Below are 27,752 nucleotides of genomic sequence, written 5' to 3' on the forward strand. Positions count from 1 at the left end.
AAGAGAAAAAAAGACAAATTGTCAAATTAAACTGCTTTTTCCTGAATATTTTTTTTTTTTTTATATAGAAGCTACTCTAGACATTGCGTGAAGCCACTTAAGGTAAAGCAGTAAAAAGAAAGGGGAAAGTAGAATCACTTCAAAACAAGATAGTGTTTTAACTGATGAGAATTCATATTATTTAATGTTCTCATCTTTACTGTCATTTTCACATTTGGATCAATGTAAACTCCAACCTTCTTCAGATATATCTTGTCAAACTCTGGAATCTTTCTGTCGAACTTAGAAATCTGAACGGAATTTAAAACAGAACCCTTTATTTAATCCACGGAGATAACATACGCTTGTTGTATCATACAAGACTTGATAGAATTCTAAGTAATTTATAATTGTATTTTTAGTATCACTCACACTGAGGATTGACCCTTCAATCTCCACAAGAAATAACTTACAATTGAATTTTACTTATCCACTATGCCATAACAGTAGTTTGGAAAATCCAAATAATACAATTAATCAACACTTATCTAAAAAAAATTCTAAAACATAAATTTGTAAGCAAAACAATCAAATCTATAGTAGAAAAATTAGCATGTCAGTGATGAACCGAAGAGAAAGATGTTAAAAGTCCATCTTAGTTCCGTCATTATTTTCATGGCAGGTACTCAATAAAATTATTAGGTGCCTTCAATAAAATTATTAGGTACTCAATAAAATTATTAGGTGCCTTCAATAAGTTTCCAGACTTTTCGTACGGCCACTTTCATTGATAGTACACACATGAAACTCTAGTCACTTTCAACGTAATTTCTTCCGGCTGCAATGCACTTGTATCATTCCAACAACTTCTGGAAGGCCTCATGGAAGTTCTGTGTGAGCGTGTCAATGACTTTGAGCAAAGCCTTTCATCTCCTTAATTGCCTAATAACGACAGCCTCTAAGGTTTTCCTTGAGCTTAGGAAATAACCAAAAGTCACAGGGAACAAGGTCTGGACTATAGGGAGGGTGATGAACTGTCTTGATGTCCATCTTCGTCAAATAGTCTGTGACAAGGATGGAGTTGTGGACTAGTGTATTCACGTACATCTTCCGCATCTTCAGTTTCTTGCCAATAATTGTATGTCCAGTTCCCACACTGAATCAAACTGTGCACTTATTGTTTCTATAGACACATGGTAGTCCTCATCCATGAAATTCTTTATTTGGCCAATCAACTTCCTCACACCTCTCACTATCCCTCACAAACTCCCCGACTTCCTTGAATCTCTTATGCCACTCAAAAATTGATGCTCTATTCATGTAAGATCGTCTAAAAGCAGTCTGAAGTATTCCATATGTTTCTGTGGCATTTTTTCCAAGTTTAAAACAATTTTATTGCATATCATTATTCTAAAGTGTCCTTATTGTGACAATCAGGTTTTAGTAAGGTGTATTCCAATCCCTGCTGTAGCAGTTCATTTGAACCTGAAATCATAAAAATTGGTCAGTCATCTCATAAGATGTATAGCAATAACATACTGAATTTTCAAGTGTTTATGACAATTTTAAACACCTATAAAAAACAGTCTGGAAACTTATTGAAGGCAACTCATCTGTTAACAGTAGATTTGAAGATGGCCAAATTTTAATCAGCAGTCAAACAGTCCCATGACAATGTGTTCCAAAAGTAGAAAGTTCTTGCAAAAAGCTCTGTCTATAAAAATTTGGCCCAACACTCGGCACAGAGAGGGAGAAAGCAAGACGTGGTAAAAAACGAGCTCCTGCTGAACAAAATAAAATTGAAACTTATTTCCACGAATACACCATGAAATTTCTGCAGGCCCTGCCAGTTACAAATATTACAAAATCCATTGAAAACAAAACAAAAATGCTTAAATGTATAAAATATTAAAAATTACCTTTCGATGGTATATTCATAAAAATACGTATTGTGTTCTGATATCGATCAAGTAACTTGTAGAATTTTGTTTCTGTAAAATTTCTGTCGAGATCTTCAGTTCCACTGTATTCTACAAATACCTGAAAAAGAAAAGCAAGAGGGTCGATTTGGTTTACGTTCTGTTTTATGGCATATAAACTAGTGATAGGACAATTCCAATATTTTTCAAGATTACGATACAATTACAGAATCCATTGTAAATCTCCAACTTCAATACAATTACTGATTCTTTTTAATCTCTATCTAGAGTTGTCTTTATTTTAAAAACCCATTAAATATGTGCTCATATCTTCATAAATGTAAAAATACATTTGTGGAAGGTGATCTATAGATGTTAGTTTTACTGGTAGTTTAAGATCAATAAATATTTATAATTTTATCATTCATACAAACAATGAAAAATTTTACTTTAAACAAAAAACAAAGACTATTAAAAGAGTTGTTTTTGGCATCAGAAATAACAAATTTTTCCCCATGCCAAAAACGACTTAACTCTATTCTGATTTGATCCCCAATTAATCTCAACACTATAAACCCTTCTGAGAGTTATTTCAGGTCAAAATACTTATTGTAAACAATCTTTCTATTCTGAGTTATGTTCCATGGTGGTACCTGGGAGCATGGCCAATAAAACAAGAGTTTGTTTGATATCTTTTTTTTTAAAGTTCTCACTGTTCCCCTATCTATTTCCTTCACTTCTTCCCTATCTTCACCTCTCTTACTTTGTTGGCAACTGGAAAAAAATCATTGATGAATTATACATAACATTAAAATAAATTACAAAATTTTAAATTGCTTTAAATGTTGATCAATAATCAATTCTGTTCCTGTTATTTCACCTCCCACCAAAAAAAAGAAGTTCTTATTCAGATTGATATTCAAGTGAATTGTGGCATTTAAAAATAAAACAAAAACTCATGAATATCAGTTGAAAGTATTAGTGTAACACATGAAAAAAATGAAATTACTTAAAATATCTCAATAATGACATACATATAAAGAGTTTGATGATTTAAGAAATTTGTTTTTAAATCTCACCAAAAATAAGTTATGACAGTTTTTGTGCCTTGCACGTTTGGATATTTTTCCCTATGCAACTATGTGTTTTGTCACATTTTTTATACTACTTTTTCGGTAAAATTTGCCATATAAGTGTACTTTTGTGCAAGAAATCCAAGAATGGCTCTGAAAATATCCAGAAATTAATGGTTTTCAAGTAATCTACAATAAAGTTACATAAATACGAGGTGCCTTCAATAAGTTTTCAGACTTTTTTTCGTATGGCCACTTTTATTGATAGTACATGAAACGTGAGTATCCTTCGAAGTAATCCCATCTGGTTGCAATGCAATTGTTGTACCGTTCCAACAACTTCTGAAAGACCCCGTGGAAATCCTTGTATGAGCGTGTCAAGGACCTTCGTCACAGTCTCCATCTTCTTGTCTCATAACGACAGCCTCAAAGGTTTTCCTTGAGCTTAGAAAATATCCAAAAATCACAGGGAGCAAGATCTGGACTATAGGGAGGGTGAGGAATTGTCTTGATACCCATCTTGATCAAATAGTCTGTGACAAGGATGGAGTTGTGGATTGCACCCTTGGGACAAACTATATGCAAACCTTCCACATCTTCAGTTCCTCGTGAATAATTGGATGTACAGTTCCCATACCGACAATAAGTGGGCTTGATGTTTTTCTGATTACTTTCCAAATGTCATGACAAAATTCTTCATAGGGGAGTGGTACAGAGCTTTAAAGCATCGCCAAGATCAAAACCAAATCTAGCACAAAATGGCAGTTTCATAGTGTTAACATTTTTATCATTACTTTTCTAAAATTTCTGCAAATATAGATTATTATTTATTAAAGCATGTGAAAGAACAAAATGGTGGTATTTCAAAAACTTAAAGGGTTTTGTTTTTAAAAACATAACTATTTTAATATAACTACCTTGAAATAATGTGTTTTTTATAGTCGGTGAATATTAGTAATTATTGTAAACTATGATTGACCACTTTACTTTTTTAAATATCTATTATGAAATGGGCAAAACATTCACTTTATTTTATTTTATACATAGGATAAGCTAATAAATAAAAGTGTATGCCAATAAATTTTTTTTTAAATATGATTTTAAAATTCAGATTTATTCATTGCGAAAAAAAAAAATCCTTAATTTTAAAGTGTCCTCTATAGTATCAGATCTGACCGAATGGTTAATTGTAGGCATAGACCAATTCATACCATCAAAAAAATTCCAACAAAAACCTAACAGCCAGCCATGGTTCTCCCCAGAATGTGCTGCTGCTATCGCGCACAGAAATCACTTTTTCCATAACTACCAACGTAATAGATGCACTGAGACTAAAGCTGCTTTCAGGACTGCCAGCAACCACTGTAAAAGAGTAATAAAAAATGCAAGAGAGCTATATGCCCAGTCTGTTAAATCCAAGGTAGCTGATCAGCGGCTTGGTTCCCACCAGTTTTGGCAAATAACAAATAGGATCCTGAACAGAAGTGTGCGTTCTATCCCAACCATTATCAATGGACCAGAGGTTATCTCGTCAGCGTCAGACAAGGCCAAACTATTTGCAAAGAACTTTGCAGCTAATTCTACCCTATGCGACGAAGGCCATCAACTCCCCATATTTCCTCCTATAACACAGAACAAGCTAGGTAATATACAAATATCCGTGCATGAGGTCGCCAAGCTAATAAAAAACCTAGATTCCAGTAAAGCAACTGGCCCTGATGGCATCCCAATTATAGTGTTAAAAAAGCTTCAACCAGAACTTGCTCCCATACTTACGAAACTATTTAAGCGCTGCCTTAAGGAGAAGTGCTTTCCGACCCCCTGGAAGACCTCATCAGTTTGCCCTGTATTTAAGAATTCAGGTGATAAGTCATCTCCCTCTCAATACAGACCAATAAGTCTTCTCTGTGTTATGAGTAAGTTACTGGAATCAATATTAAATAGAGAAATAGTCAACCACCTCAGCAGAAACAACCTTCTTAGTGACACACAATATGGTTTCCACTCTGCAAGATCTACCGCAGATGTGCTGACGGTTATATCCCACAGGATTAGTGAATCTCTTGACAAAGGCTTCCTTTCTAGGGCAATTGCTCTTGACATATCAAAGGCCTTTGACAAAGTATGGCATAAGGGTCTACTTCACAAGATTTCCAGCTACGGTATAACTGGAAATGTTTTCTCAATCATTAAATCATTTCTCTCCGATAGGCTCATAAGAGTAGTGGTGGATGGACAAAAATCGGAGGCCTGCAATATAAATTCTGGAGTCCCTCAGGGGTCAATCCTCGGCCCAACTCTCTTCCTGATCTACATCAATGACCTCCCTAAACACATACTTAAATCATTCGTTGACATCTATGCTGATGACACGACCATCTACGGCAACACATCAAAGGCTGTAAATGACGAAGTTCTCTCGGATTCTCTCTCCTCTGATCTCGAGCGCGTGGTTCAGTGGGGGAAGATGTGGCTAGTTACCTTTAATGCATCTAAAACCAAACTCCTATCCTTACATCATCAACGCTCTGATCCCCAGCTGGCATCAATTGTGATGGATGGCTCTCGTCTGGGTGAGGCCCCGTGTTTTGACAAGCTTCTGGGTTTGACCTTTACTCCTGATCTGAAATGGAACACGTACATCAAGTCTGTTGCCAAGGTCGCAGGAAAGATGGTGGGATCCTTCTACCGCTCCAGAAGATATCTCACTACTGATGCAATTCTCTATCTATATAAAAGCCAAGTACGGCCAAGGATGGAATACTGTTGCCATATCTGGGCAGGAGCTGCCAAAAACAGCCTATCATGCCTTGACAGAGTACAAAATAGACTTCGTGGTTTAGTGGGGGATGCCCTTTTCTCTACCCTGCAACCCCTCTCCCACAGAAGAGACGTTGCGAGCCTATCCTTGTTTTATCGTTATTTTCATGGCAGGTGCTCGTCTGAACTCCAATCCCTGGTCCCCCCTCGCCAAACTTTCACGAAAAACACCCGTCTAGCTGAATCCACTGTGAAAAATTTCCCCCACTCTATATCTGTGCCTAAATCAAAACGCGGATTTCATGAGCAAAGCTTCTTTCTTAGAACTGCACGCCTGTGGAACTCTGTTCCGTCTGCCTGCTTCCCTCCGGACTACAACTTGGATGTCTTCAAGTCTAATGTTAACAAATTCCTAATGAACCGCCCCCCTAATTAAACACTTCATAAAATCTCCTCACTAACGTGATGTACTTGCAATAACCCTTATCCCTGAGTGGCTTCCGGGCCTTGATAAGTGGTTATCACTGTGTAAAAAAAAAAAAAAAAAAAAAAAAAAAAAACATTTTACTTTTATACTTTGACATATTTTTAGTTAACATTGAATTATTTGTTATAACAGAATTTCAATTTTCTTACTGTTAATCTCTTTTTTAAAATAAATGAGTTATAAATCGTTTTTAACTTAACTAAATTTAATTGACCCCACCCCTCCAAAAAAAAAAAAAAAAAAAAAAGTTTTTTTAGAAAACATTGAAAACATTAAAATCTTTCTAGTACAGTCTCATTGTTCCATTGATTAATTTTAAACAAATTAACCCATTTCTATATTTTAAAAAAATTTTTACTAATCACATTTGTATTTATACATATACAATCTTATCAGATGTATTTTTTTTTTAAATGTTTTTTCTTGTTTTTTTAATACAAAACATACCTTATTACTGCGGAAAAAACCCTCTGATTTTAAGGTCTCATTTGGAGACATAAGAAAACGAAGATCACTGTGGTATCGTTCCAGGACACATCTCATGTACGTCACGGAAACTTCCAAGGCCTGAAAAAGGAATTTTTTTTGTTTTTTTTATTTGATTTTAAATGCTATTTAAAAAAATAAATAAAAACTAGAAATATCTAAACATAAGTATAGATTTGATTATTAGGTATATAAAAGTTGACATATTACAGACCCCTAGCACACAAAAAATAAAAAAAAAAAAAAAAAAAGATTAAAGTACAATTTTTTTGCTATTCAGTACATCAACCCTATTAGTTTTGTACCATACGTAATTATAAAATAGTTATTTGTTACATTCTTGAGAACTATTTAATTGTAACATGTTTCTATTATAGTAAAGGGATTGGAGGTCAGGTGGCTTAGTGGTTAATGGACGTGCCAAGTTCAAATTCAGTTCCATCCACACAAACACTTTCACTTAAGACGTTGGCAACTTTCACGTGTTCCCTTCCATAAGTACCGAATGTCTTTTTAAAAAGAATTCTATCTAGAAAGATATCAGGAAAACCAATGCCAACAACAGAATCATCTGAGTAATACAAAATGAATAAGTGATGGGATTTGGGGGGTGGGGGTATCTATTCAAAAGGTAGAAACATTTTCAAATAGCATGGTAAGGCTCGACATGTTACATCTTATCTAAGGCTCGACATGTTACATCTTATCTAAGGCTCGACATGTTACATCTTATCTAAGGCTCGACATGTTACATCTTATCTAAGGCTCGACATGTTACATCTTATCTAAGGCTCGACATGTTACATCTTATCTAAGGCTCGACATGTTACATCTTATCTAAGGCTCGACATGTTACATCTTATCTAAGGCTCGACATGTTACATCTTATCTAAGGCTCGACATGTTACATCTTATCTAAGGCTCGACATGTTACATCTTATCTAAGGCTCGACATGTTACATCTTATCTAAGGCTCGACATGTTACATCTTATCTAAGGCTCGACATGTTACATCTTATCTAAGGCTCGACATGTTACATCTTATCTAAGGCTCGACATGTTACATCTTATCTAAGGCTCGACATGTTACATCTTATCTAAGGCTCGACATGTTACATCTTATCTAAGGCTCGACATGTTACATCTTATCTAAGGCTCGACATGTTACATCTTATCTAAGGCTCGACATGTTACATCTTATCTAAGGCTCGACATGTTACATCTTATCTAAGGCTCGACATGTTACATCTTATCTAAGGCTCGACATGTTACATCTTATCTAAGGCTCGACATGTTACATCTTATCTAAGGCTCGACATGTTACATCTTATCTAAGGCTCGACATGTTACATCTTATCTAAGGCTCGACATGTTACATCTTATCTAAGGCTCGACATGTTACATCTTATCTAAGGCTCGACATGTTACATCTTATCTAAGGCTCGACATGTTACATCTTATCTAAGGCTCGACATGTTACATCTTATCTAAGGCTCGACATGTTACATCTTATCTAAGGCTCGACATGTTACATCTTATCTAAGGCTCGACATGTTACATCTTATCTAAGGCTCGACATGTTACATCTTATCTAAGGCTCGACATGTTACATCTTATCTAAGGCTCGACATGTTACATCTTATCTAAGGCTCGACATGTTACATCTTATCTAAGGCTCGACATGTTACATCTTATCTAAGGCTCGACATGTTACATCTTATCTAAGGCTCGACATGTTACATCTTATCTAAGGCTCGACATGTTACATCTTATCTAAGGCTCGACATGTTACATCTTATCTAAGGCTCGACATGTTACATCTTATCTAAGGCTCGACATGTTACATCTTATCTAAGGCTCGACATGTTACATCTTATCTAAGGCTCGACATGTTACATCTTATCTAAGGCTCGACATGTTACATCTTATCTAAGGCTCGACATGTTACATCTTATCTAAGGCTCGACATGTTACATCTTATCTAAGGCTCGACATGTTACATCTTATCTAAGGCTCGACATGTTACATCTTATCTAAGGCTCGACATGTTACATCTTATCTAAGGCTCGACATGTTACATCTTATCTAAGGCTCGACATGTTACATCTTATCTAAGGCTCGACATGTTACATCTTATCTAAGGCTCGACATGTTACATCTTATCTAAGGCTCGACATGTTACATCTTATCTAAGGCTCGACATGTTACATCTTATCTAAGGCTCGACATGTTACATCTTATCTAAGGCTCGACATGTTACATCTTATCTAAGGCTTGACATGTTACATCTTATCTAAGGCTCGACATGTTACATCTTATCTAAGGCTCGACATATTACATCTTATCTAAGGCTCGACATGTTACATCCCATGTCATTCTCATATTTTTACAGTCACTTAGAATATCTTTGGCTGTCAGTAGTTGATTGCATAGGTGCATAGAGGTGTCGTTTTTACATTGAGTAAGTGTGTATTAAATATGCATATCTAATTCGGTTAACTGGTGTGAATTTTGACAGGGGTCACACTGAGTGCATGATAACAAAAATCTGTAAAGCAGAAATATTCCCACAGTCGAGTCAAGGAGTGTCAAGATGTAAGGTCAAAGCTAAATGATGTAGACAAAACAGTGATATAATGAATGACGTTATGTTTTTCAAGCTAAGAAAAACAAAAGTTTTCAAATCAGTCTGTACTGTGGAAGCCAATTGATAGACATTGAATAATGCAAGTCTGCCATGGGTTGCGCAAGGCAGTTGATTAATAATATTGCAAACTTTATAATCTAAGTGAAATGTTACATTAATGTATGTCCATGTATGTCATTCATTTAAATTAGGAAGTAAATAATTAGGTAAGAAAACAGTCTCTCTTTCAAGTCAATTCTCATCAAATAAAACTTTGAAGAAAACTCATCTCCTTGTGTTCACTTTCTCCATGAAACGCAATTGGCATAAAAGACCAGCACGTACAAATACCCCAACAAATATATAAAGATCATCTGGTCTTTTACTGGATAACATTTCTACATTTTCTCTTCCAACTGTTGATTGACGTCATATCATTAAGTGTTTGCTGACATATTATATATTGTTTACCATTTTTTTTCATGTATTGAATGGTCTCAATTTTGTAAGTGTTCTCGGGGTTATTTTATTTGCTTGATTTTCAAGGAGTTGTTTGGTTTCCTCTCATCCCTTAGATGACTGGGAAGCCAGGCCAGAACTACTCGCATCAAACAGTGGAACTTTTCCAATATTTCATGTGCATAATGGTAATGTGCTTTTTTTTTTTCAACTCTTATACATCCCAAACAAAGCATATTACCACTTAAAGGTCTACCATTTGGGATCATATCTACAAGGACACTATGTAGAGAGTTGAGATGTTTATTCACATTACATTTAAGTTTCTGCATGTCAGTACAGTCAGAAGCAGGAAACTGGGAGGAAATTTCCAAGTATAGCAGTCCATATTAGAGTAAAAGGCTTTCTGGCATCTAGAGACCTTTACAATGAAGGGTGGGATTTTGCTGCTTGTTGGATTAGTCGAGGGTATCTATGTCAAGGGGGCACAAGTGCTATGAGTTCATCAGAGCATATTCCATTAAAATACTTGCAATCTAAACATTAAGATGCAACATTGGAATGATGGGACAGGAATTGGAGCTTGGTTGATAGTGCGGGATCTATTAGGTTGGAGACTCTTTGAACCCTGCCTAAACGGGAGGGATTAGTGGTAGATGCACTCGCCCGAATGTGGCAATAATATCCCATGCATGAGTGAATGGTGGCTGTGTAGAGATAAAAAAAACTACAAAATAATAAAAAGTTAATTAAACAGAATTAAAATGCCATGTTCAATTGCAGATAACCCACCTGAGAAATAAGTTCTTTTACTTCTGCAACCGTATTGCTGTGACATGCGCGGACAGTAATGGGTGGATGGATAATTTCTGTTTCTAAATTTACAACAAGCACCTTTATAGTCACACCTGTGGAAAGAGAGAGAGAGAACAAAATGTATTCAAAACAGCGAACAAGATTCATTTCTCTTTCAAATATAACTGTAAAGTTTGTTTTTTTTTTAGAAAATTATAGAAATACATGTAATTCACATTCCATCTAACTTACCTATTTGTACATTAAAATGGTAGAAATTTTTGTTACTAATAAAAAATATTTTAATTTAAAACTAGCTGTACCAACCAGCATTGCCCAGGATCCATTAGGTTCAAATTTTTGTTCATAATACTAGTTTATACTCACCCTTTAAGCAATGTTGCCTAGTTTCCAGATAGTATGACGAAAAATATTTAGAAAAGAAAGCAAACATAACATTTGCATACAAAAGTAAGTAACTATAATGAATGTATTTATGTATTGTTTTTATTTCTAAGTTTGGGGCTTGCATAGAATCCTCCCTATATCAATCAAGAAAAATCTGTATGATGCATATACCCAAAATGAACTAAAAATATTAATTTCTAAAGCTGATTTTACATTGCCTTCTTTGGGTCATTTAATGCTGTTGTACTAAAAAAAATCTTTTAATCTGACATGATATTCGAATTTGGGCACCAACATTGTAAAACCACTGCCTTAATAATGTGTACTCTGCCTATTACTTTTTATCAACTATTTACATACTTCTATTTGAATAGGGACAGATAAAAAAAAAAACTCTTTAATAGTTTACTAGCAGAATCCGTGGAAATTTCATGGAATAAAAAAATATATTGAATCAACAAATGTTTTGATAAAGCTAATATTTTTCTGGATAGCACAAAAAAAAAATTAGTTTTTTGGGATAGAAAAACCAATAACACGCAACAAATATGAGTTTATGACAATTTCCATGAAAATAGTGTCTATGGTATTTTAAATATAGAACTGACCCAAATGAGATAAATTAATAAGTACTAATAAATACTCAGAAAGTAATATCATGCTACATCTATTATAATAAAGTTGTATGTCTGTCTGTTTGTCTGTGTATATAATTACAAAGGTACACTGTTTGACAAATTTACAAAAATGATCATATCATTATTATAATGATATTCAAAAACAAGGCTAGATCAAATGGCGGTCACCCATTGTCAAGGGTTGCTTATTTTTCAAGCAGTCATTTCATTTCCTCTCATCACCCAGAATCGGTCTTTATAAAACCAAATTTTGCAAATTTGATCTTTTCTTAAGCAGTTTAGCCTTCAAAATTTATATTTGGTCTTTTTCCAAACGTAATGTACAGACTAATTAAGAAAGGAACAAACAGAATATTAGATATTCGTAATTTTTAACAGCGCACTTTTTTGTTAGGTTCCTAAATAAACCAAAATGGGGGGGGGTACAAGTTTAATTATGGCTAAATACAGACCAATCAACATGATTATTTAAAGAAAAAAAATGAAAATAAAAGTTAGCTAACCAGGTTTCGTTCGTTGCTCAACGGAACTAAATTGAGGAAAATACGATTAAAAAAAAAAAAAAAAATGAAAAATAATCGGGGGGGGGGGGGTACATAGAAACTAAATTAAGTCCTAAAAGATTTTCTTTTTGCTTGCAAAGAGAAGGTCTCAAAGACTCAATAAAAATAGTTTCTAGAATTTTTAGATAAAAGGGTGGGTGTGACTTATTCAAGATCGTTAACATGTCAGCACTGAAATTCGTGGCACATGCAAATCGAAGAACCATATGGTATTACTCAGAACATCTGAAGATGAAAGATTTGCATACCAAATTTTTTATGGAACGTGTTGTTTCAAACGAAAATCCAATCTTTGCGATGTTCGTCCAACAGTGCATGCTGCAACTACATTTGAATAAATAAATAATAGAATTATTATGGTGAGGGGGGAGGAGAACATCTTTGCAAATGGATGACAACCTAGGTCTGGTTGAAAAAACAATGTGTGGATTTGATGCAAAATAACACCATTGTACAGACAAAGAAATTTTCTTAGCAAATCAGTCACTGATAGTACCTAGCCAAGGTAGACGAAGGTACATAGAGCATTAGCTACAATTTCTTTAGATTTGTAAAAATTGGAAACTTTCTTAATAGTAGTTTCAACAATATCTAAGGGGTAGCCATTTTTACCATCAAAGATTCGGTATGCAAATTTTTCACCTTCAGATGTTCTTAGTAATACATATGGTTCTTCGATTTTTGAGCACCTTATAAATAACCATGCGTGTGCCATGAATTTCAGTGCTGACATATTTACAATCTTGAGTAAGACGCATTCACTCTTTCATCTAAAAATTCTAGAAACTATTTTTATTGAGTCAGAGACCTTCTCTTTGCAAGCAAAAAGAAAATCTTTTAGGATTTAATTTAGTTTCTATGTAATTTTTTTTTCTTTCCCCTGCCATATTCATGACTATTTTTTTTTTTTTTACTGTATTTTCCTCGATTTAGCTCAGTTGAGCGAGGAACGAATCCTGGTTAGCCAGCCTTTATTTTTATTTTTTAAATCATCATGTTGATTGGTCTGTATTTAGCCATAATATATATATATATATATATATATATATATAGTGACCTTGTCTGTGTGCAGAATAGTTTATACCAAACTACTGTTAATCTACAAACTTGAAACTTGATGAATAAGGGATTTGGACCTGTGGAACAAATTCGATTCGGTTTTTAGCTGATAAAAATAGCTGCTAAGGATCGAAATTAAAAAGAAAATTGGCATGCCCAAGTAGACTTAAAGTGCTCTTCTACGCATGTGCAAATATGTATATATATATATATATATATGTTAAACAAAGTTATTTTTAAAACTTTTTATATGTCTATGAACTTGGTTCAGAAGGTAAAGAATAGGGCTGGAGAAATGTTTTGTTTTTGATTCTAGCTGATAGCACCCAAATAAGTTTTTTTTTTTTTTTTACTTTTGAAATCACTAAAATATATTGGGTACAATATAATAATCAATAAATTCATTCGGTAAGAATAATATAAAATCTGCATGAATTAAAATATATTTAAGCATATTTTAGTTTTAGTTATTCACTATAAATTTTGGAACACGGTTATGTGTAAGAAGTTGTAATGTCAGTTTCATTTAGCTTTATGTGAAAACTACCGTTACAGTAGTACACATCAATTAATATTCTCAAATTTCACTTTCTCATGAATATTTTAAAAAGCTTTCGGCACAACCTTATATTTGAAAATTCAAACATTTTAGCTTTGCATTAAATTTGATCCATAGTCTTTAGACACCAATTAAGCAAGATTCATGGAATTTCCATTTATTTTTAATACATCATAAAATCTTAACTTTTAGATATTTTAATAAGATTCTAGACATAAGATTTAGTATTATTATACCTTAATTTTAATCTTTGTAATTGGACATAAACCTGTTGCAAACTGTTGTTTGGAGAATTAATTTGACCCATACTGCGATGGGTATTCTTCTAGCCTTCAAACCCTACAAGAGGAAATTTCATTATTTCACTAGCCTTCAAACTCTACAAGAGGAATTTCACTATTGGAAAAACAAAAGATTACCACATTTTTAAGAAAAAAGAATTAAAAAAAAAAAAAAAAGATAAATTAACTGACCCCCTGGTTTATATTCCTGAAATGTTTGGTCAGCCCTGCGAGTCTCTAAAAGCAAGTCAAATGTATACGTTGATTTGACGCCCCCAAGCAGTTTCCCAATGGGCGTGTTGTCTTCGTTCTCAAATGACTTCTCAAGAGCATCACTGTATTCATCATATTTGATGAGACGACAACAATCCAAAGGCACAACACATCCTAATTCAAAAAGCTAAAAAAGGAAAAAAAGAAAAGCAATAGATTACATACGTGTGCAGAAGTTGATGTTTTTGTTAATTAAACATCGGAAGCATTATTGATCACATACTAGAGAAAGAATGGGTAACAATTTATTATACATTTCGAAGATAGCCACTTTTTTTTTTTTGCTAATTTCTTCTCAAAATTATTAGTACATTTTATACAAAATTCAAGATATTGCTTGTTTTAAAGCACTGTGATATTTGAATTTAACAAGCCAAGCATGCGGGGTACCCCTCCACAAGAGAAAAATTTACTTTCATCATGACTAATAAAATTTCAAAAAAATTCAAGGCATGTTGAGAAAAGTGAACGGACAAACAGGAGTGAATTATTAAGTCCAATTCCTCCTTTGTCAGTAGACCAAAACAATTAGAAGCTAACACATCATTTTTCCAAATAAATATATTTATTCAAAAATCAAATTTTCAACAGAAAACATCCTTATCAGGAGTAATAGATATTTTTTCTCTTCTGAAAAAAATATACAGAGTACCATCAGTAATCTTTTCAAATCTTTTTTTTTTTTTAATTAAGATGAAACTAATAACGAAAAGAATGTTATTTTGTTTTCAAAATTCATTACCCACAACACTAACCTTGGGCCCAGGATAACACTATGAAAGTAAAAAATTTAAAATTTACTAGTTCTGATGAAAAGGCCAAAAAATAAAAAAGGAGGGGGGGGAATACAAAAAAATGTTCTATTTTACACTATTTTCTTTTTCTTGTTCTTTTCTGGGATGTTAATGTGCAATCATAAAAAAAAAAGTTTTATTTTTCTGTTGAAAGCATGGAGGCAAAGGTTTCAAATTTCTTACTTTATAAGCAATTTCCGTTGTTTCCTTCAGAGTTTTATCTTTGTGAACTTCAAGTTTGTTCTCCATTTTGAGCTGTGTGGCAGGATAGTAGCAAAATAATTTTATCTACACAGAAAAAAAGAAAAAAAAGGGGATTTTTTAGCCAATTTTTTTTTTTTTTTAATTATACACTAATTCTCATCATTTAAGCAATATATATGATGTGATTTCCTAATAGAATTGTTATAAAAACAAAAAATATCACAGAATGAAAATATGTATTCGATCATAAATGAAACAAGTCTGAGTAAGCTCTTTTGAGTTTAGGTTATTTTTATTGCTTGCAATTTTTTAAGTTCTTATTCAGAATTTTCCCTACATTAAAAAACCAAGAAAATTTTGTATGATGTATGCACCCATGACAAAATGAAAATATCATATTACAAAAATCATAAATTGATCAAGTAGTTTTATTTTTAGATAAGAAAATCATATTTTATGAGTATTGAAAAAGTGACTATCTCACGAGCCATTTTCAAAGAAATCTCAAAAAATTAGGAAGATAACAATTCAAACTTGTAAGATTTGTTGTAATACCTATAAATTCCCATTAATCGCTTAAAAAGAATTTTTATAAAAAAAAAACTGATCAACTTAAGTGATTTTTGGAATATGATATTTTCGTTTTGTCAGGGGTAAGTACATCATACAGATTTTTCTTTATTTTCCTAATATTAAGTTGTGATTTGGTTTCAAGCGCACTTGATGCGTATTTTACTTTATTCAAATTAAAACGTTTCTATTGAACTTTCATTCTTGACGTTATTCATGCGTTACCTACGTATAGTTCAAACATTTCAAAATACAACTGCCAAATACAACGCGCGGCTCTATACAAACAGACTTCTTGCTCCAAATTTACAACATGGCAAGGAAGAAGAAAAAGAAAAAAGACACAAAACAACACACTGAAGATGGAGTGTACCTCTGAAATATATTCATGATAAATTTCAAACAAGTAAAATATTTGTTTATTTTCCTAATATTACGTTGTGATTTGGTTTCAAGCGCACTTGATGCATATTTTATTTTATTCAAATTAAAACAACGTTTCTATTGAACTTTCATTCTTGAAGATTTTTCTTTATTTTTATTTTAATATAAAGGAGATTTTGGACAAGAACACAAATTCTATTCCAGTAGAAATGCAAGAGTTTGTTTAACCAACAGATCAACTTTTTTTTGGATCATTTAATCTTGTATATAAAATTTAAATTTTTAGATGCTTTAGTAGTTGATTTTCGCTGGATACATTCAAGTAATGTTTTCGCTGGATATATTCAAGTAATGTTTTCGCTGGATATATTCAAGTAATGTTTTTGCTGGATATATTCAAGTAATGTTTTGATATAGTTTATTATTACTTTTTAGTATGAAGGAGTGAGTTATGTATGTGTGTCCTATCCGGATATGCAATAAGATTATTACTTCTTTATGTGATTTTCTGGGATTTAGTAGTTTTTTTAAGTATAGGTGTAATTTGGAAAAGTTTGTTTTGCCAATTGTTCCAGTTTTCTTGTCATTTCTTTGTAATAAAATTGTTTATTGAAGGTTTGTAGTCTATGTATGGGACCTTTATGTCACTTATTTGGAGTTTTAGGGAATTCTTGGCTGCCATATCAGCTTTTTCATTTCCATGGAAATCATAGTGACTAGGAATCCAACAGAGCAAGAAAGTTTTGTTATATGATAGAATTGATCCTTTGTAGCAATTTTATTAGTAAGAGATTGTTTAATTTTTGATTTTTTAATGATTCAAGTACTGATAATGGGGTTCATAGGCTTCTGCATATAAGCTTTCTATCGTGGTGGGGGGGGGGGTTTGAATGCCCCCAAGGCAAGTTTTAATCTGGTGTGATGGATAGAGTGGAGTTTTAAGATAACTTTTTCTGGTTAAACCATATATAAAGCTTCCATAGTCTAGTTTGGCTTTTATCAGGGTTCTATATAATTTTAGGAGTGGTGAGCAGTATGATCCCCACTTAGTATTTTGCTATAATCCTTAATAAATGTAGGGTTTTGAAACATTTTTGTTTTAAATATTTTAAGTGAGAAATGAAAGAGTTTTTTTGTCAAAAATAAGTCCCAGAAATTTATGTTGATCAGCTATTTCGATTTTTATTCTTTTTATGCTGAGAGTAGGGTCATTGCGAATTTTCCTATGATTACAGAAATGGACACATTTAGTTTCGGTTGCGGAAAATTGAAAGCCATTTTCTGTGGTCCATCATGTTATTTTGTTTATGCACATTTATAGTTGGTGTTCTGAGGTATATTTTTAAATCTACAGCAGATTACAAGGCCTTCCACATAAGGAGTCATTTATCTTGTTGTTTAGACAATTTACAACATTATTGATTTTTATATTGAAGAGCATGACTGATAAAATAAATCCTTGTGGGACTCCTCCTTCCTGTATGATAGAGTTGGTTTAATTCTTACTTTAAAACTTCTATCAGATAAAAAAAAAATTTTATCAGGATGGGTAGTCTGCCCTTTAATCCAAGATTGTATAGATTTTTTTTTTATTATATGCTGTCAACATGTTATATCATATGCTTTTTCTAAATCAAACAAGATAGCTATTGCATAGTCTTTTTTAATGAAAGCTTCTTTGATAAACCTTTCCAATCAGATTATGTTATCCATTGTTTCTCATGCTTCTAAAATCATTTTGTATGTTTGCAATTGAACCGTTAGTTTTCAGATATCAGTTCAGTTGTTTATTTATCATTCTTTCAAATGTTTTGCAAACTTGTCAATGTAATTGGTCTGAAATTTTGTGGATCTGAACTATCTTTCTCTGGCTTAGGGATGCGGATTACAATAGCATGTTTCTAGTTATTGGGTAGCTTTTCCTTGAACCCTATTTTGTTGAGTGTTTAAAAGATGTGTTATTGATTTGGGAGGAAGTTGTTTCAGAAACTCATAATGTATCTCATCCGCACCAGTAGCTGTATTATGTACTTTGTTTATGGTTTTTAGGAGTTCATTCTTAGTTTTCCAAACATGTTTTATCAATTTTTCAGCAAGTTGATTGATCTTTCAGCCACCACTTACTAAATCAGTTTATTGTCTAATGTGGGGAGTGTGAGCATATTTTCTTGTTGAGTTTGTCTGATTTAGTGTTAGTCATGACCAACCGATTGATTGGATCAGGCCTATCCAACCGCCCATCTTAGCTCAAGTAAGGGCCAAAATGGTATGTTGGATCTCATGTCCTAATAGGACCATGAACATAATCTGCTCAACCACCAGGACCCGTCTTTAGGCATTACGGATTGCCACCCATGATCAACAGGTGGCCCTTTTGAGGGACTTTTACTCTTTGCGTGGGGGTGGGGGGCAGTCGATGTATTCTAATGTCCCACCAACAGGGCCAGAAATGCAAGTTAATTTTTAAACAAATTTGAACTTTGTTGAAAAGAGGGCAGGTTAATAGTAATTCCATCATCCCTCCTAAATCAATGTCAAAAGAAACATCACTGGAATAGGATTGAAGGAGGAGGGGACACAAAAAATAAAAATAATGCATATGACAGCATCAGCCTTGGCTGATAATACATAAAACGTTTGTGAAAATAACTTTTAATATAAACATGTTAGACACGTTATTTAATTTCTATATGATGCCCAGGCAATGCTGAGTAGCCCTGCTACTTTCTATAATATAAAGGGCAGTTGTTAGAGTGTTTATGTCCAGCTAAAACTGTAAAAGTACACAACAAACCTCTACAAAGTAGTTTTTTTTTTTTTTTTAATCCGTGTAACCCCGGAAAAATCCATATAATTATAAAATTCAAATGACCTTGTAACAGGTGTTGTAATCCAACATCCAGTTTACAACTTCCCGTTGCATATGCATACATAAACATAAACCCATAACAGCGTAAACAAATAAACACAAATTATTGGACCAGTTTCGTTTGAACAAACAGACGTCTTTAGAAAAGCGAATATCTTAAATTTATTGAATAAAAAACTTCGAGATATGGGAAGCAAACGCAATACATGATTACAAATAATACGTATAATCATCGACCTGTTTCATATATACGATATATATTATACTAAATAATCAACGCAACAATAAAACATTGTTTTATTGTGTACGTTTTCAGCATCCCAATTGTTTGGTTTTTTTTGCGTTTAAATTAAAAGATATATCAAAATTTGAATTTAACTTTTAAGTATTATGGTATCTGTTCAGTGCACATTTACCTATAAGTATGGCAAACCACTTATAATTCAATGGCTGTAAGTTTTCTTTTTTTTTCAAAAATAAACAATTATAAACAGAACGACTCATAGAAATCTATCTATATTCTTTTTTCATTTTAATATACTTTTATAGAAATGTTTTGTCACAAAAAACTATTTTCTTTACGTCACAAGTGTCACGCTCATACATTAATTCCATAGCTAATATAACATACTGACCCAATGGGTCACAGGTAGTCTAGTAATATCTAAACTTTAGAAAAAAAAAAAAATCCATTCTTTGAGGGCTGAATGGCCATTTGTATCATTGAATGTTATTTCAAATTAAATACTATTTTTAATGTTATTATTTATTAATACACGCCAGAAAATGAGTTAGGTTTTTTCAATTTGAAAAAAAAAAAAAAAAAAATATGCTAACTCTAGATTTAATTCATTTTTGTTTGTTTTTTTTTTTGTTTTTTTAACTATTATCATTTCTCAAAAAAAAAAAAAAAGAAATGCTGACTCTAGATTTAATTCAGTTTTTTTTTTTTGTTTTTTTTTTTAACTAAAAAAAAAAAATGGGTGGGTTTGGAGAAGTTTAGTTTTATTAGTGCTTTGGAAGCATGCTTAATTTCATTTGATGCTTTCAGTAGCACTTTTAAAGCCTCATAAGTTTTTTTGTTTTTTTTTTTCCACAGGATACAAATGGCCATTTTGCCCCTAAAGAATGAATTTTTTTTCTAAATTTGAAATATTTTTCCAGGGTTATAGTGATAAAAAAAAAAAATACTAACTCTGTAGAGGTTTGTTGTATATGGGGTTTTCTCAAAGCCTCATCAGTTAATTTTTTCACAAAAGGAATTTCTCTTCTAGGGTGAGGGATGAGAAACTTAACACTATTTAACTTTAGTTTTTTTTTTTTTTATGGCTCCAGGCAACACCGGATAGCCCTGCTAGTGTTATATAAATTCCAACAGAATAATCATATTTTAACACAGATTCATAAAGTTCTGAAAAGAAAAAAAACATTTAAACTTGCAAATTAAGGTAAAAGGAAGGTAAAAGGTTAAAAAAAATTTTTAAATGTCATTTTTCTTACTTTGCATGTACACTTATCTATTTCTCTCTGTTTCCTTTCCGCCTCTTCTTTAGTTTTCAATTCTTCCAATTGCCTTTTCATGTGTGCAGGAAAGTCTTCAGGTGAGACAAAATCTGAAATGAAAGAATCAAAGAAAACATCAGTAAATAATATTAGAATAGAACTCCATTAGCGAATCGTCTCAGAGTTTTTCTATTAAGTTTTTTATTTGATGTTTGCATATTTTTGAGATGAGGATTGATTATATTTTTGTTTGTATTATTTGGATTGTTTGGACTATTATTCTTATCTTGGTTGGGTTTTTTTTTTTCATCTGGTGTGAATGCACCTGAAGATCGTCGGCGGTTACATCGGTTGAAACGTTGTGAAAAAAAAAACAAAAAAAAAAACAAGATGAAAATAATAGTCCAAATAATACAAAAAATAATTATAAATCCTCATCTCAAAAATATACATGAATCATATAAAAAACAAAACGGAATGGACATGGATTTATTAAAAAAAAAAGAAATAGACTTAGCGCTATTTGCGTTTTGAATTTCTAACAGCTATGTTCATTGGGAAAGCAAAAAAACGAACATTTTTCACCATTCACCAATAACATCCAGTGTGAATGCACCTGAAGATGGTTGGAGGTTACATCGACCGAAACGTTTTGGAAAAACAACCAAGATGAGAACAATAGTCCAAACGATCCAAATAAAAAAAAATAAAAGAAATAAAAGAAGCCTTTATTTGTTTTATTCCTTCTAGCGTTAACAAGTTCCAGGCATCAAAGAACAGCCTCGCCATAACAGAATCCTGAAGCAAAACACCTACACAACACATCATCTTCATTACCTACACAACACATCATCTTCAGTTTAATGTCTGCTTTACATGTTGGCATATGCTGGACAGCTTTTAGAAACTAACCTATCTCTGGGCAGGTATTTATCCCTCTTTCTCTTAAATCCATCCTTATCACTTTCTCACCATATTTTATCCTGCAACCTAAATTGTTCTACATCTACAAACCCAAGAATTCTCATCCATTCTTTTGTTTTGGCCATGTCATCAAAGTCTACTCTTCTGCAGACATCTTTTGATACCATCCAGATTTAATCTTCCCGAGGTCATCAGATCTAAGCCTGTTTTTGAGACTTGCATGACAAATCCATTGTATCATTCCTATATCATTTCTCTCCATGCAACGCATGTCCTCAACACTTACTGGCAAGGTTTTACTTAAATCATTACACATCATACACATAATAGACTCACCTTGGTCAACATTGGTAAGCCTCAGCTAGTTAGTAATGACAGAACTTACTCCATACATTCCAAACTCTTGCAATCATGCCAGCACTATGAACATGCAAAATTGTTAATTATGTTATTCTTGATTGTTTTTCTGTAGTAAGGATCGAACCTTCAACATCCAGATAATCATCACTGAGAACTGACCACTTTTAACATCACAAGTACATTAACACTTCTACGCAAACAATCTATCCAATGTATTAAATCAAAGGTTTAGTTTGAAATTCCATATAGGAATCTGAGTGTGACACGAAGATTATAAAGTAAGAAAAGATGCATCTGAATTTATATCAGCTGAAGCATTGTGAAAAAAAAAAGATGAGAATAGTAGTCAAACAATACAAATTATCAAATGTGGAGAAGTTTTATTCTGCTGAAACTCATTTTTAGACAAGAAACTAAAGATTAAAAAACACTGAAAGTCCCTTTTTATTTGCTTCCCCACAAGGCTGAGAAAATTTCATCTTCCCTCTCTATGTTCTCCATCATGAAATCATTTAAAATAATAAAATCAAAAAAGCTAACCTGCATTCTTCTCTTTATCAAGTCGGCGGTACATCAACATATACGCATTAATAGAGCTGAAAAACAGATTTGAACAAAGAATATTACTGTAAAATTTTAGCATACATTTTTAAATCTAAAATTTAGATTTTTTTTTTTTTTTTTTTAACTACATTATGTGAGTCAAAAGTAACCGGGCAGTCAAAACATTTTTAGTTCAAATAAAGTTTACAATACATTATTAAATATACATGTTCTGGCCAATTACTTCTAACTCATCAAGTATATTAAATAACAAGACAGTTTCTTAAAAGACAGAATATGGGGTGATGATGAGAGTTAACTATCTTCTGCTGCCTCAATGAATGCAAAATCATTACTCTTGCATTGCAGTAAACAGACTATTTGATGAGGTGGGAAAGGTTAGGGAAAAACAATTTTTGCAAAAGTCAGATTGTTTTACTTAAATTTCGTTTTTCATCTAGCACAACCTCACCTCTTTTTTCTATTATTGTTTATTTTCTCTGCATTCCACACAACAAAAAAAAGAAGACTGGATATTAGAGTTACCTCCGCTTCGGAGAGCAGGAACAACAGTGTTGCCTTCCACTTCAGAGACAATGGCATTGCCTCTGCTTCGGTCAAGTCAAGAGTATATGCAGGCTTAGAAAAATAGAATAGTAGTGCAAGTATAGGATCTTCATAGCATGGCCAATCTTGATTCAACTTTAGGTGGAAACAATTGGCAATACAAGCTCAGTGCTCTAAGAATCCTAGCACTGTTTGCATGGAGAGTGCACAGCTTGTCAGACTTATAGACCAAAGATTAGAGCTCAGTCGAGCACCTAGCATGAAAATAACAATGGAGTAGATGTTACAAGAACAGGGGGCCTGTTCTTGTAAGTAAGAAAAACATTAAATAAATAAAAATGAGATAGGATAGATCGAGAATTCGAACCTAGAAAGCTAGGTTTGCAGTAGATTCAGGAAAGAATTCCCATTGTTTAGTTTTAATATAAAATAGCAGATATATCTGTTTGAAAAGGAATTTGATGATTCAATTCTGTTTATGGAAATTGAATTGAAACAAGGTCAGTTAGAAAAACAAAGAATAGCAAATTTTAACACATTGAAAAGTAGGTTAGGCCGAAAATAGGTTAGAGAATTCGTTTGCAAACATGTGTGAACAGTGCACATGAGTTCAGGACCATGTGAGTCGGACATGAGGCGAACGAGACATGTGAGGCATGTTCAGGCCACGGGATCGATCAAGCACGTTTTTGGCCATGCGATGACGTCATGGCTGAGAAATGAATTCTCAATATAGGGCTAGTTTTTAGACAGAGTCCAGAAACAGAGACAGGGTCAGACAGGAGAGTAGAGTCCAGATCGAATCCCCTTTGGCAGCGAATGGTTAGAAGTTGTAATCATGTAGTGACTTTGAATTTCTGGAATGTCTTCATTGACCGGTCGAAGAAATAAAGGAACATTATTTTGTAACTGCGTCTTGTGTTGTGTAATTCTCAACAAACAAAGGTATGGTGAATCATTTATATGAACTTTGTTCCACTCATTTCTATAGTGAACTTTGTGTATAAACCCATCTAAGTAATGGGTCTCTCCCTCTCTATCAAGAAGTAATGAATGTCCCCTCCCGTGATAAAAGAACTGATAACTTATCCCTCTCCTACAACATGTGTTAAGAAGAAACATTCACAGAACTGTATAAATGCCTCTTCTCTTCTATCTCTCCCCGTCTCTCTTTAAAGATACCCGATATATGTCTCTCCAATATGAACACTCAACGATATAATATTCGTCATCTTAAAAAGACCCCAGTATGCAACATAGATAAAGACTAGAAAACTCACTTCTGTGAGAAAAAGGCCATAATGAAAAAAAGAACATCTCCTATTAGATTTTGAAGTAGATTTTGTATTCCATCAAGTCAAGTAATCGACATTTCCCCATATTTAGCAACAGAATTTCATCTTAAGATGTATTTGACTCTTATACAGAGGATTGCGTCAGGAATTAAATACTTTCTGGAATGGTAGAATAATGCAACTATTTTTTCCAGGACCTTAGCAGCAGATCTGATATAAGCCTTCTATTTCAAATCTGAAATGTAATTCAATCCTAGAAACTTAAATGATTCTTTAATGAGACAGCCATTCATTACAATTAAGGTAAAATGAGAATGGGAGTGTTAGAAAAGAAAAGAGGGAAACAGAAAGATTAATGCTCTTCAAAGTGTTGCCACAGATGATTCTGTCAAATGACCTTATAATGTAATTCGAGAGATCCTTAATGAAAATAGGAAGGGGATCTTTGAGGCAGACTAGCATCAATACCATGTGTTTCAAACTTCTGTCCATCTAATAACCATTCTTACCCGTTTAATAAAAAAAAATATAAATAAAAAATAATCAATGGATGAAGAATACAACTTTACATGATTTATTAAGCCAATTAACAGAGTAAAAGATGATGCACAAGTCACTGGATGCAAAATGTTTGAGGGGCACTTTTGTACATCTCCTAAAATGTCATGGCTATGGGCAAATGCTTTTCAAACTGATATGCTATTAGATATGTCGCACACACACACGTACCCAAATGTATCTCTAGTACGCACTGGTTATCTGCCTTTGTTGTGATTTCCGATTTGTCTGACAGGTGGCGTTCTCTACTTCCTGTTTTGCTTTTTTTACCCACTTCCGTTATAACCCCGATTTCAACAAATTGGTGACCATCCGACATTAGGTCATACTTGCCATACACTACCATGATTGATGTCATATACAAAGGCAAATAATTCCTTCCTAGAATACAAAGGAAGTAACTCATTCATTTTGCATGATGGTTTATTCTTAGGCTGACACTTCAAATATATTGACCAAAAAATAAATTTTAATAAAATCTTCAACCTTCATAAATGCATTAAAATAAAATGTTTACCTGGTGTATGATGCAGAATAATAACTTCTATTGGCACTTGATCCTCCGTATGTCTTGCGAATGTCGTCATATGTAATCTAAATTGAAGAAAAACAGCAGATAATACAAAAATAGAGAAAACATTTTTTAGTTCTTCTTCATTATAATAGCGAAATTTGAAAATCAAAATTTTGAATTTCAAATAAAACCAATGGTATCTACTTAACTGTCCTGTCACAGTAATGAATATATCCAAAAATGACAAAAATCGATAAGGTAGAAAATTAATTAATGAAACTAGTTTTTGAAAACAATTAGCTAAACTTGAGTTTTGAAAAAAAGAAAAAAGTTTAAATCGTAACAAAAGGAAGGTAAATATTTTCTGAAAACTAAAAATATTTGGCCAATTTAGCAAAACCTAATTTTCGCTAAATTGTCTTCGAAAACTTTTCATTAATAATTAATTTTCTACGTTATCGCTTTGTTTTGTAATATTTTTAATATATTAATTACTATGACATGACAAGTAGATAGTATTGGTTCTACTTGAAATTCAATATTTCGATTTTTGTATTTCACTATCATGACAAAGAAGAACACATTTGTTTTCATATTTGAATTCTCCAGATTTTGGTGCAGATTCCAGAGTTTGACAACATACACCTAAAAGTCGAATGTCACATCGACTGAAACATTGTAAAAACACTAAAGACGAGAATAGTAGTCCTAAAAATCCAAATAATAAGCATAATGAGTACTCATCTAAAAAAACTCAAAAATGTAAAGATTATTTTTGTTTAATAATTGCAAACAAATCAACTTTGAGATTAACAATGGTGATAAAGTAGGTGCAGTGTTGTTTTGTTTTTAGTTTAAGATCTGATAAATAAAAAGAAAAATTAAAGCTTAAAAACATACCTAAAGACAAACTATGACTACTTTCAAAGCAACCAATCACAAGCAAAATATACATGAGCAAATGTCCATTACACACACATCCGCTAAATAAATTTTAAATTTAGGTGTGTGTGTGTGTGTGTGTGTGTGTGGAGGGGGGATGAACTGAATAAGTAAAGATAAATAAAGATAAATCATTCCTCATAAAAGTTAGTATGGGTTAGCCATACTGAGGAGATCTTATTTGGGCTGCAAATTCTATGTGATTTTGAATATTTGGTCAGGATTTACTTCTAGGGAAAATGTTGTAATTTCAATCATTTTTTTTCCAAAAGGTAACATTAATTGATAATAATCAATCTCCTTACCTTAGATACGTGTTGATCATTAAAGCTATACCATTGGCTATCCTTAAACGATCTGAAACAATGAATAATAAAAAACAAAAGTCAAATGCTTTATAATAATGCAATGTGTGTTCGTTTTGCCTGCTGGTTCATAATAGTGTGTGGCATTATCAGCAAATATTATCAACCTAACACATAATTGCATCGAGGATGTTGTTTATGAAAATTAGGAATAATAATGTTCAAAGGTTTGACTACTGGATTACACCAGCGTTAATGTTATGTTGTAGAAAAGGATAACCTGAATTCCTCTTTTTTTTTCAAGGTTTATTTTCGTGAAGAAGGATCTGATTATATTTAATACCTGTCCGGTAAATCGTACAAATTGATTTTCATATCCACATACATGAAAATTTTCCAATTTTTCAATGTATTAATTTTGTCTCAATTGTTACTTAATCAAATAAAATCAGCCAAAAATACCTAAAAGTAACATTGTAAAGGAAAAGCCAAAAATACCTAAGAATAACATTGTAAAGGAAACACTGAAAATGGCAGATACAATTGGTAAACTAAAACCCATAATATCTGACAGGACATGAAAATTTTCCAATGTAATTATTTTGTCTATTTTATGTCTGAATCAAAGAAAATTAGCCAAAAATACTTAACATTAAAACCATTGTATTGTAAAGGAAACATTGAAAATGGCAGATACAATCAGTAAAATTCCATATCTGACAGATCCGCGTACATGAAAACTTTTCAATGTATTAAGTTTGTCTTTATTTCATGTCTAAATCAAAGAAAATCATCTAAAAATACCAGACCTCATCAAATGATTTGAATATGTCAAGCATTATAGTTTTAGCTTTACCAACTTTGTCCAATATTTAAAAGTGAATGATGTAACAGATGACCGATTGATTTATGACATTTTTTTTTTTTGCTTTTATAACATTACTTGCCTTTTCAATCTGTTTTATTTCATTTCAGTCAAAGTTCTCAAAAGTCAGAGGCTAACACTTAATCTATATAAGATACACGGATATTCAAATGTTCCATTAAAGTTCTTT

General features: G+C 32.6%; 1 protein-coding gene across 2 annotated transcripts in view; it reads right to left on the reverse strand.

Annotated features, from left to right (window-relative positions):
* LOC145291263 (ubiquitin carboxyl-terminal hydrolase 47-like) overlaps nucleotides 1-27,752 on the reverse strand; it is a 173,713-nt gene that overhangs the window by 30,720 nt on the left and 115,241 nt on the right. For both annotated transcript variants that reach the window (XM_080136872.1, XM_080136873.1), the window contains exons 16-24: nucleotides 26,698-26,749; nucleotides 25,454-25,530; nucleotides 22,514-22,569; nucleotides 20,687-20,799; nucleotides 15,343-15,447; nucleotides 14,285-14,492; nucleotides 10,582-10,697; nucleotides 6,666-6,785; nucleotides 1,899-2,019 (exon numbers count right to left, since the gene is read on the reverse strand). In XM_080136872.1, coding sequence (XP_079992998.1) covers nucleotides 1,899-2,019; nucleotides 6,666-6,785; nucleotides 10,582-10,697; nucleotides 14,285-14,492; nucleotides 15,343-15,447; nucleotides 20,687-20,799; nucleotides 22,514-22,569; nucleotides 25,454-25,530; nucleotides 26,698-26,749 — 968 coding nt within the window. The remainder of the gene's footprint in view (nucleotides 1-1,898; nucleotides 2,020-6,665; nucleotides 6,786-10,581; nucleotides 10,698-14,284; nucleotides 14,493-15,342; nucleotides 15,448-20,686; nucleotides 20,800-22,513; nucleotides 22,570-25,453; nucleotides 25,531-26,697; nucleotides 26,750-27,752) is intronic.

Source organism: Euprymna scolopes, chromosome 12 (genome assembly GCF_053919585.1).
Source record: "Euprymna scolopes isolate OS-2025 chromosome 12, ASM5391958v1, whole genome shotgun sequence".
In the NCBI taxonomy this organism is placed as follows: Eukaryota; Metazoa; Mollusca; class Cephalopoda; order Sepiida; family Sepiolidae; genus Euprymna; species Euprymna scolopes.